At 40.5% G+C, this 11,757-nt stretch overlaps 2 protein-coding genes across 2 annotated transcripts; both read right to left on the reverse strand.

The window, feature by feature from the left end:
- Positions 1-1,521: 1,521 nt before the first annotated feature.
- Positions 1,522-3,804, reverse strand: LOC137295136 (mucin-2-like). Its single transcript, XM_067826459.1, has 3 exons — positions 3,649-3,804; positions 3,275-3,452; positions 1,522-3,169 (listed from the first exon to the last, which is right to left on the reverse strand). The coding sequence occupies exons 1-3, from the start codon at positions 3,802-3,804 to the stop codon at positions 1,701-1,703; spliced, it is 1,803 nt and encodes a 600-aa protein (XP_067682560.1). The 3' UTR covers positions 1,522-1,700.
- Positions 3,805-6,008: 2,204 nt separating this feature from the next.
- LOC137295148 (uncharacterized) lies at positions 6,009-10,098 on the reverse strand. Its single transcript, XM_067826470.1, has 6 exons — positions 10,050-10,098; positions 9,039-9,121; positions 7,890-8,000; positions 7,454-7,555; positions 6,436-6,510; positions 6,009-6,023 (listed from the first exon to the last, which is right to left on the reverse strand). Exons 1-6 carry the CDS (start codon positions 10,096-10,098, stop codon positions 6,009-6,011), a joined length of 435 nt encoding a protein of 144 aa, XP_067682571.1.
- Between the last annotated feature and the right edge of the window lie 1,659 nt (positions 10,099-11,757).

Consider the following 11,757-nt stretch of genomic DNA (forward strand, 5'->3'; position numbering starts at 1 on the left):
GAGTGATTGAGCAATATTCCAGCAATATCACTACAGGGAACACTGGAAAAAAGGGTTCACACCTGGTACCCATGTGGGGAATCGAACCCATCACGAACGCTTTAACCATTTGGCTACCCCGCCGCCTCTCAAGGGACTTAGAACATAAATGGGAGTAACAGAAATAGAAGAATCCTAAAATACTAGTTTACAGTTAATCACCGATGAGTAGTTAGCAGATCACGAGGCAAAACGTGTGTTGATGGTCAGATATTCACAACGATGCATTTGGAGACGTGATTGGGACAAGATCAGGTTAGACTCGAACTGTTTAAAACGAGCATGGTGATCCGGACATTCAAATCGACAAGGCCGAATCTCCGTTACTGTCACTCAGTTTCACACTCTGAGACGATCTTGTCTTGTGTTGAGGTTTTGTGTTGTGTTGATAGAAGTGTGCGTCCGTGAATGCATGCAATGTGTGGGGTGGGGGGTGGGGGGGGGGGGTGGTTCCCACTTTGCCGGACGCTTTTGTTCGGAATAAAAAATCACTGATGCGCGATAATCCTTATAACAATAGGGGATTAACTTATAGTCTGTTTCGATCTAACAAACGATTTAACACACTACATTTTGATTTTTTTTTTATTTCAGCAAATTCAGTTTGGTATATATAAATTTGGTACAATTCCAAAAATTGATTTGCTTTCATAAATAAAATATCATCACATCAGCTGTCCGGCAAAGTGGGAACAAACCGTAGACAGTTAGGCGTCTGTGGGCCGACTCTTTCACTCAGCTACAGTATAGAATCAGTACCATCAGTAGCGTGGATACTGTCGTGAATGAACTCGTGTTAATGAAATGCCCCATGTACATAGATTTACATGAGCCTCAAATTAGCATGTGATGCATATGAAGTGCTGTCTGACGTATACAGGGTTGCACAGTTTGATGAAAATGTTTTAAATGAAACTACTAAATCTCTCTACATAATCTTAGCTCGAAGAATATTTCAATTTCGTTAATTAACGCAGTGTGTCCTATATCCTGAACCTAACAATATCTGCTACGGCCTCTCATGCTTATTCTTAGAATTATGTACATTATATGTACATATTGTGCATCCTTGTTTGTCCTAATAAAGTGACAAAGGCTCAGAACCCACTATTGAAGGCAACAGCGATAGTTCCACGCGGGTTGTCCCCCTTTTCCTTTGACGCCCCCATCATGTCAATCGGGTCGCCTCTGCTTCGTGTCAATTTTCTTTGCACGTATCATCATTTGTCGGACGAAATACCATTTGAAACAATGCCGCAATTTTCTAGGAAGAGTTGGATGTAGTAAAATGACACAGTCCGGGGTATATTCATAATGAATAGAACTAAGAGAATAAGCGTGCCGTGTAATGTTGTAGCTCCTAATAGAGTCCTAGGAATGTAACTCTGGGTGTTGTCAGAGCCAGTCTTGATAAGAGTCTTGAGCTGTGATCCCAGCTGCATGCTTTCAGGCTGCGTAATAAACACAAACAAACCACGATTAAAGACTAGTATATTTATTCTGCGCTTCCACGTTGAAAAAGGTATTTAAAAAGGTTTATCTGTCATTTATACGTCTCAGATGGAACATTACTGACACAAACTACGTCCAGTGCGTCCAACAGTTAACCTATTCAGTGGTAAGAAATGTGTGAGTTGAACACAATGTTTACATAACGGATTCTAGTTGAAAAACAGCTCCTTGGTCACGGCTCTGTCTGCTGGGTGGAGAGTGCTGCCTTGTTTCTGTTTGTAGACAGACTGTCGGACTTCTACCAGTATCTCCTTTGCGGGATGATGGGCAGAAACTTCCGAAGCTGCTACTGATGCGCTGGATCGCTTGCTGGGAGTGAGAGACATCCTTGATGTGTGCAGTGGCATAGCAGGGCTTGTAGAGACGAGATGAAGTCTTTTCAATTCAGCATGTATTAAGAACCGTTGTTTGCTGGTGAGTCTGTTAGCAGACTGAGGTAATGTACCAAGATTCCTTGTTTGAGTTGCTGGCGAAGAATCAGACGGAATTGACTGAGGGACAGTCGCCGGTTGGGTTTTGGTTGATGAAGTTGGTTGATGGTGTGTTGGTGTGTAAGGTCGTTGTCGCTGCTGAAGAGTACACCCGGTTGTTGCACGTATCACTGACGTATCCCGTCGAACTGGACTAGGTGCGCTGTGCCATGAAGAGAGGTATCTGTTACTTGTTGTAGACTGTCGATGCGGCGGAGAGGAAGATTGCTTTGTAGCTGTTGCAACCGGGTTCTGCCGTGCGAGTGTTGAAGAATACACTCGAACTGGGGTAGATGAGATCGGTTGTGTGTGTGTAGATGGGATCTGTCGAGCCGTTGAAAACGGCCTCGGTGGAGATATGGTTGAAGCATACGTGCGAAATGGTGGAATCTGCGGAGCTTGCACAGATGTAGGGGACGACGTAGGGACCATTACAGGAGTGTATCCGGGAAATGGTGGGGCTTGTACACGTGGGTTCTGTGAGGACATATTTCGAACTTGTGATGATGGGTTTTGTTGAGCTAGGGTAGAGGGATTCTTGCGAGTTGAAGCAGACCGAGTGTGTGGTGCAGGCACGAGCTTGAGAACTGCTGCATGGGTGTTTCGTTGGGCTGGTGCCAGTGGGACCTTGCGAGCCATAACATGAGTGATTCGTATAACTGGCGAAGACGAGGACATGCTGCTTGATGGGTTGGTTCTCACTGGTCTGTTCACATTGCCTGATACACATGGCTTCTGTGGAACAGGTATGGATCGTGGAGGCTGTGGCCGTACGGTATGTAGCAGGCGAAGCGGCGTTGAGACCTTCTGTTGGATCAGTGAAGGTTGATAAACTGGCCGCACTTGTGAGGGAGGTTTTTGATGAGCTGGTGAGGGAGACGTTAGCAAAGACGCAGCCGTGGGAGCAAGGTTTGCGTAAGATCGGAACCTTCTCATCTTGTTGTGGGAGATTTCAGCAATCCGCGGAAAGTTGGGCTCGTGTATAGTTGGAAAACTCATCGTGCTAAGGTCGACACGGGCCTGCTTTTTCAGTTGCATGGCTTGCTTTAGTACTACTATGAAGGGATCGTGGAGGTGGTATCTCCTCAGCTGTGACACGCATCTGGCCAGGGTAACTGTGAGCTTGTGCAAAGACCGAACATCTAAATCTAAAAAGAAAACACGAATATTCAAACCTATAGTGAAAGAACCCTATGAAATTACGAAGCCTTATGAAAATATCATAAAACGCGTGATTGCAAAACGACAATTACCTCTCTTTCCAGAAGGAAGGGTGTTTTGCCAACATTGGGCCAAAACGCGGATGATATCTGAAGGATTGGTTCCTGATTTTGAAGTCTCCAGACGGACAGGACTGTGGACTATGTAGTCAGTGACAACACTCAGCATCGTACACCTGTCTTGTGCTCTCACCTGGTGGCAGCTCAGATACTGAAAATATAGGTTTAGATATTGTGCACATGAGCTTAAACAAAGCCAGGTACAGACGATTTTGTAAATGTGAATTTTTATTAATAAAATGAAATTGAATTTACACATAAAAGGTCATTAGCTGTTCGAAATACTATTAGCTGGTTGTGCTTCAATAAAACTAGCATACATAGACTTTAATAGCTAGGTCACTCACCACCATCTTCCAGACCACTTTGTCGGGGAGATCTCCACAAAGGTGCCCAAGTAGAGGTATATGAGTGTTCACAAGGGAACTCACTGCTATATCTGTCAGTGCCGCGAGGTTGGCGTCAGAATCTGTTAAGAGGCTGCACATTGTTGCATCCACCATACTTGTACACAGTTTCAGCGTCTATTCTGAACGGTGTTGATGAATGAATTTGTCACCAGCTTGATTCCCCTACCTATTTACATGAGCCTGTATCCGGTGACCACTCAACACGTCACCAGTGTAGTTTGGAGAAGTGAGAACGTTAATTGATTAGGAAAGGGGCAAAGCCCAGTTTAAGTGACAACTGATCATGTAGACATTTGTTGGGGCAGGGCTTGTATTTAAAGACTTTGGTTGGCTTTCGGCTAAGACAACTTGACCAATCGTTAAAACAACACGACAATGCAAGCGGTCACTATCTTTGATAACAAGCTATAACTTCCTGCAAAACACAGGAGGACGTTTTGGTTAATTGTTAACAGCAAATAAAAACGCCCACAATTCTAACCACAAAGAAACATAATTACATGTATAAACATTTGGCTACGTGTGGAACATTGTACGTTCAATAGGATGTTCTGTAATAGGTAATTGTTTTATAACTGGGATTACACTTCCTCAGTAAACTACACATTCTAGTAATATAGGACAAAATGTTGTGGATGTCAACTTCTGTATTATTTACACTACTTTTCTGGGCACTTCAATGCCCCTTCAGTTAACAGTTAAACAGGGTGTTTTCAGCCTTCACAAATTAAACATGTCTTCCGAAAATGTTGTTTCTTATATTATCAGTTTCCCTAAATAACTAATCTCTGGTGTTCATTATAACTGAAGAAGCGGACTCCACGTTGCAGCATGTTATTTAGGAACCCGGTGTCTTAATAATCCAGAAATACAATGTTTCTGGAAAACAAAGCATTATTGATAATTGAGTAGGATTAGAATAGCTTGTTAAAATGCTATTGTACCTCAAGAGCGTGTAGTATCAAGTTTTCTTTGCCATGGAGAACGCCTACGACACCTGATTTACATGGTTTTGGATTAAGAGGTTGTTGACCTCACTTTATGGCATAGTTTGAAACAGACAGGCAATTTCAAGTCCCAGTGTTTGTTCATTACAGTCAGGGTCAGGGTGTGCCACAAGGCAGCATTTCGTCTGTCACTTTATTTAGCACAAATAGTCTTTCAAAGGTTTTAAAGAGGTTGGATACAGGTTGTGCGCATACTGTGTGCGACGGGATGTGATAGTAGGAGCGCGTGTCTGTTACTTTTATGCTACGCAGTTATTTCCCTTTATCTTGCTTCTTATAATACTTCATGATATTCTGGACACACAAGCAGTTATCCTGAGGTAAACCTGGACAAGAGTTATCTCAACTTATCAAATATAATTTGGGTATGCAGTTTTAATTGGAGATAATGTGATGTTATGTAATTGTTTTTAGTTTTAAATATTAATCTGTGATTTTACCGTATAAAAATTCATTTTATAACAGAATCTTGTTATTATTAAAAAAACCACTTTTTTGCAATGATAAATCAATATTTTTATTGAATTCCTGTTATTTTAGGAGTTAATTAATGTGTCAAATCCTACATACGCTCTTGAAAACTGATTTTGCTTTATTTCAATTCCGGACTGAAATATCTTCATAAAACACACAAATGGAATTATAAAAGTGAACAATTTTCTTTTAAGAGAACTATATAACATTTATTGACATATTACTTTTTACAGACGAAGCCACGAGTGGGCGCTACTTGTGACTTGCCGTGGTGACTTGCTATTTTCGCTACGTAATTAGATTTGGGACACATTTGTATACAACATGATACCAAACCTAGCAATTTCTGCACATTTTGATATTTTGTATCCTACCTCCTTAAGTGATTCAATAAATAGGTCACTTTCCTTGGATCATTTTACTATCGTTTGGTAATGTGAAAATAGGAATACCACAGAGAGACAGTCGCAAATGTGCCTCCAGACAATTTAGAGATTTTGACTGGAAAACGGATTTAACTTTTTTGTATCGAAAACGAATTGTATGCACTTCTGTAGAAAATATATATCGCATAAAGTCCTGACTACTTTTACGTGCTACCCCGTCAAAGCTGTTTATGAGGCAAAATCCTTGGGAATCATTTTTATTTTCATTTAACATTTGTACCACAGATTTAATTATCTTAAAGCAAAATGTCTAAGGGCACTCAATACGTTTTAAGCCGGCGAACAGACAGACCTCTTACACGTATAAAGGGAATCCTCCCCAAATCCTCCCCGTTAAAACAACACTTGTTATGGTTAGCTGCATCCGTGGTTAGTAGGCCGTGTCCTTGAATAGGACAAAATGGCATCACACCAATGCTACGAATTTTGATAATGTAGCGAAATGATTCTTAATTCCAGAAGAAAAATAATATTTTACCAGAAACATGGTATACATATTTCAAAGACTTATTAAATCCTGTATCACGTGATGACTGTGATGCCTAAATTGGTAACTATATTGCTGAACATAGTTTTGAACGTTATACTTGTTGTGCACATAATAACAATAATAATAAATGCTCATGACCAGTCACTTCCCACTCGCAATCGTCAAAATGTGATTCTTGATCAAAATGTGAACATGAAAATTCGTCTTTGAATTTACAGAGCCTGTCCAACACCTTGCTAGTGGATGACCTTCATTGGCACAAACAGTATATCTTAAAAGACCTGTAGGCATGGCTCGCTGCTTTTACTATCGTCTCCGCCATGCCTGTGGCTTTGACCCCGAGGTCCATCCATGGTACGACCCTGAACATGTCCAGGGCGTCCTGGAAAATGATCCAGTCATCCGAGAAAAATGGTTGTAGTTTCTTGGCAACCCACAGACATAAAATCATGTCATATGTACAAGTATCACACCTGCCTAATTACATAATATGGTAGAGACAGAACTTGGGTGCATGAGGTATAAATCAATTTATTTTGTTCATGGCGTATAGCCAAATATATAGGTGTTAAGCTCAAATTGCATGTGGTCAAAGACTAAAGCTGTGTATTGCATATTGTCTTCAGCAGACAGGCAGGCAGACATATAGTTATCAATAAACCAGACAGAGAGCTTTCTCTGTGATAGAGGCTGCTTACCACAATCAACATTATTTTTATGTAACGAGTAGATTATCTACTTGTTTGTGTACGCAACCAAGGTTAGATTACTGCATACGACCTCAAACTCCGGGGATGCATACTGTTTCAAGCTCCGCGAACCTATTCACTGCCCATTCGTTATGGGCGCAGCACAGCTGTTGAAACCCCTTTTCCCCCAGCGCTTGGGGAAAATTTAGTGAATCGTTTGAACTCCGATTTCGCGGGCTTTTTTTTTCAACGCGTTTTTCAACTTTATAGGTTGAATTGGCATTTTTGATGATTTGTTTCAGTAAGTGCATACCGAAAGGAATCAGAATCTGCAAAGTCGTGTTTTATGTTGCATGTGACCTTTAACATCCTAAACAATTATTTGTGTGTCAGTGCTGATGTATGAAGCTGAAAGCAATGTTTATCGATTTTGATGCATGGTAACCATCATGACAACTCTTGCTTGTGTATACTGATGGCAAACTAGTCCTGGAGGGCGGCACTCCACAACATGTCTCAGCACTATGAAGACTGCAAGAAATGACAAAGTGTAGGAGTAAACAACCAACATAACAATAACTGCTTTTGCGAATGAGGCCATGGAAACACTTTCTCCCCTGCTGGTACTCATCTTACCTGCAGTGTTTGACTGCCGTCTGTATGTCCCCTGTGCCTGAAGCCTTGATCGCCAGCTGACCGTGGAGATGGACCAGTGATATATACAGCAGACTGGTCAGTCTATGAACAACACACATAACTTAATGGCTAACTGCTGCATTAAATGTCAAGTGAAACCTTTGTGATGAATACTGATACGCATTTGCCATCCTTCTAACTTTTTGTTTTCAAATGAACCTAAAAGGTATGTAAAGCCAAGTGTTCCCATCCAATCCAGTTCACCCGAAACTGTAATTCTATTCAAGTGTACTCAATGCATTTTTCACATGCAAATGATGACGATCAGAAATCTCACAATATGGAATAAAAATACACAGCTAAGTTGACGGTAGATGGGTGATATCTATGCCATTAGCATCCATACACACAGACACAGTTCACAGTTAAACCTCACCTTTATTGATACTTGCGATGTGAAGAAGTCTGTAAGGTAGGAGACAAGTACATCCTCCCTGGACGTCCGACACCGATACTGGGACAGCGTCAGGTACTTGCTGTACTCACACTGTAACACAAGAACAGCTCGATACTTCAAAATACAATGCACAACTAGGACTGTTCAGCTTCACTAACTCCTGGTGCAAAACGAAAAGCAAGATTGGAAATATATGTGAGTATTGTGAGTTTCAGTTTCCCGTATGTACATGTAATCAGTGGCTAAGTAACGTCAGTAGTTCCAGATGAGATATACTCTGCATGCAAAACAACTCTTGATGCTGAAAAACACCTATCAGACTCTTTTTATGAACAACTGAGCACCAGTTTGCAAGAGTTGGACATACAATTCTATTGATTGACAGAGGCAGGATATCAAATACACCCCATGAGAAACATATCTGTCCACAGGGTGAGCGATATGAAATCGAAGATCTCTATCATTTTACTTTGACATGCCCTTCACTTGACACTGTCAGGAAAGCTATTCTACTATGTAATGTGATCAGGACCCATCAGTACAAATGCTCCAAAAACTTATGGTAACAACTTCACACTCTGTGCTTACAAAATTGATGACATTCCTTCATGTTGCTTGAAAGATACGAAAATGGTTGTTTATTATCACTGATATTATTGCATCATGTATTTGGGCCTATGGTCACATATATACGTTACAGAGTGAGTGAGTGAGTTTAGTTTTACGCTGCACTCAGCAATATTCCAGCTATATGGTGGCGGTCTGTAAATAATCAAGTCTGGACAAGACAATCCAATGATCCACAGCATTAGCATTGATCTGCACAATTGGGACCCAATGACATGTGTCAATGAAGTCAGCGAGCCTGACGACCTGATCTCGTTAGTCGCCTCTTACGACAAGCATAGTCGCCTTTCACAGCATGCATGGGTTGCTGAAAACCTATTCTATCCCAGACGATTATGGAAATAAACACACTGACATTTAATAGTCAACTCTTGCCGATAATGAGAATAGTCACACTCCAGTGTAATGATAACCATGAAATACACCACTTCAAAGATTAAACTGATCTGATCAGTTTTTGCAATGGCTGAATGCATGTTTTTGTTACTGTCTATAACTGACCTGCAAAGCCAAAAGAGCTGTCATTTCACTGTAGTCCGTCCTCATTTCCTCATAGATCTCACAGTTAACATGGTCCTGGACATCTGGGGAACAATGTAACACAATGATCACATGGTGAAGTTCACACAAACAGATACACCAGCCTCTGCACTACTCATGCTAGTCAAGTATCATGGTATGATATAACCAGGTGAGCTTTTCAAAGCAAATTTAGCCATAAAAAGTAACCACACAAGTTAATTCTGAAAATGTTAACATCTTCAAAGTTATTCTCCTTTCACATGAGTTCTGCTTCACAATATCAAACTCTTGATGGAGCCTTTGAAAAACTACTTTTATATCAACTCACAATAGAATTCATACAAGCTTCACAGCTCACTAGAGCACAAGCTACATACAGTGATTAGTCACCCTAGTTACAGTACATCAGATGTACACCCATTAACATCTACATTGTAGTTTACAAGTAAGTAACAGAACCAACATTAATTAAGAAACACGTATGACGCTTACGAACCTATATTTACATATGGAGCCACACCTTTACTTTTATAGCATGAAAGTTTTCCATGTTAGCAGCTCTAAAATAAATGCGAGATTCTATAAACAGTCTAGATGCGATATTTTCGACCGTCCTGCCTTTAAGATATATCAAAACTTTGTCTCGTAAACATCCACACCAAGAGAAAGAGCCACACCATGCTAGATTTTATGCAGGAAAACTCACGTTTCCCTGTGGAGAGAGCGTTCGATCAGGGAGAGGATGGTCAGCAGTTCGATTTCCGTCTACGTTGTACAGACGACAAAAGATGTTACACAACATAACAAAGTCATCAACATTCCCCACAGTAGTAAACGCACTTAGTTAAAGGAAAATACTAGAGAATTGCAATAATTGGCCTTTTTAAAGATAAACTTCTCAGAAACACGAAGCCAAATGTTTAATTCAAAAATATGTTTATTTATGGTTTAATCGGGAAAACAGTTCTGTTATCTGAGCTTCTCCCCTACTGCATATTCCTATGGAACTCGCGTGACCTTTCCGATCGTGACGCCACATGTGACTAGACTTCCACAAAGCGTCCTTAAGTCCTATACTCCCATACTATAAAACTGGGTTACAAATAGTAGCGCTAAGACCGCCTTGCGGAACCCTGTTTGTTTTATATGGTAACTTTTGTGAGATATTGCGCTGTTCCTACATCCTAACACTCGATATATCTTATTATTTATATACCTCATCATCAGTGAGTGAGCGAGTGAGCGAGTGAGCGAGTGAGCAAGGTTCCAGCAATATCACGACGGGGAACACCAGAAGTGGGCTTCACACATATGTGGAATCGAATACGGGTCTGCATAGTTGGTCATCTTCGTTTGCAAATGAAGTCTAACTAAACATGGACATCTCTAGAATACCACATAAACTCAAAAGACACAAAAATCTATAATTCGGACAAAGCAAAGAAGAATCACGGCTATGGAACTAATGAATATTGCCACAAGGTCCAAATTACGTCCACGAAAACTGGCATGAAAACTCGAAAGATATACTTTTTGAAATAACTATCAGAATGCGCCACTTCCCCATTAGGCCTATTTATGTGCCAGTTATGATGAACAAGCACATAAGCGTAGGTTCCAGACTAGTTCTTGCCGTGGAATCTCAGAACATATGCTTTCTAAGAATCACAAAGAAACCAAAACACCAGTGCCAACTTTAGTGAAGAAACACTGTATGGTTTTAAGGTCTTGCAAAAGTATATATTACGGAATTGTAAAAAGCTCATTTACAAAGAGATTAACACAAAGGTCAGTTGCCCCTATAGCTGCAATGAGAAGTGAAAAGAAAATACACTTTAAAAAAAAAGAAGGAAGGGGAATTGTACTTTCAATGTACGATTGTCGAAACTGGGAGATATATGGGATTGAATCAATGTTGATACAATAATCATGGATGTTTGTGAGAATGCATCACCATATGGGTTTCATTCAAAGCAAAGCTATTCATTCAGTTCCCCCCTCCCCCCTGATGGATGACTGGAGTATGACATGAAGATTTCAGGTGTACAATTTTCAGTCAGTTGTGTGTGACTTAACCCTGAAAACCCTGACCATGCACAGATGCAAGAAAATTATCGGAAAAATGGTCTATAGCGATTTATCGGTCTGTCTGAAGAACATCAAGATTCATAATGACACCCCACGCACATGTAGGAGGCTCCCACGTAGTGCACGTGCTTCCCATGCATTGTGTTTGCGTGTGGTGATAACGTGAAATGATGCTGCATAAACAAGATGAATGTCATTGTAACGTTCCTCAGTGGGTTTTCTTTCTACCAGACTTCAACGTTCAGGTTCCCCTACTTTTTTTAAGAGTATATATATAAAAAAATGTTTCGTCAATCTCATCTGAGTGTCTCTTACTATCAAATACATCTACAGGAGAGTGAGTATTGTATGTCAAGCACACATTTTACATCATATAAAACAGTAAGTAACAGTTTTGAAAGGAAAAAGGATTGCTTCCCCCCTTTAAAGCGATTGTAACTGTCATCTGGACATTAACGAGAAAAAAGCTATGAAATGCTGGACGTTTTCTTTGATAACATGTCTGTAAAAAGTACAGAAAAACTTCCAAAAGGTGTTATGGTAGACATGTCGATCACATTTCAAAACTGGATGCGTCAGTAACAAAATTGATGTTGGATGCAATGCCCTA

The sequence above is a fragment of the Haliotis asinina genome, chromosome 8 (genome assembly GCF_037392515.1).
Source record: "Haliotis asinina isolate JCU_RB_2024 chromosome 8, JCU_Hal_asi_v2, whole genome shotgun sequence".
NCBI lineage: Eukaryota > Metazoa > Mollusca > Gastropoda > Lepetellida > Haliotidae > Haliotis > Haliotis asinina.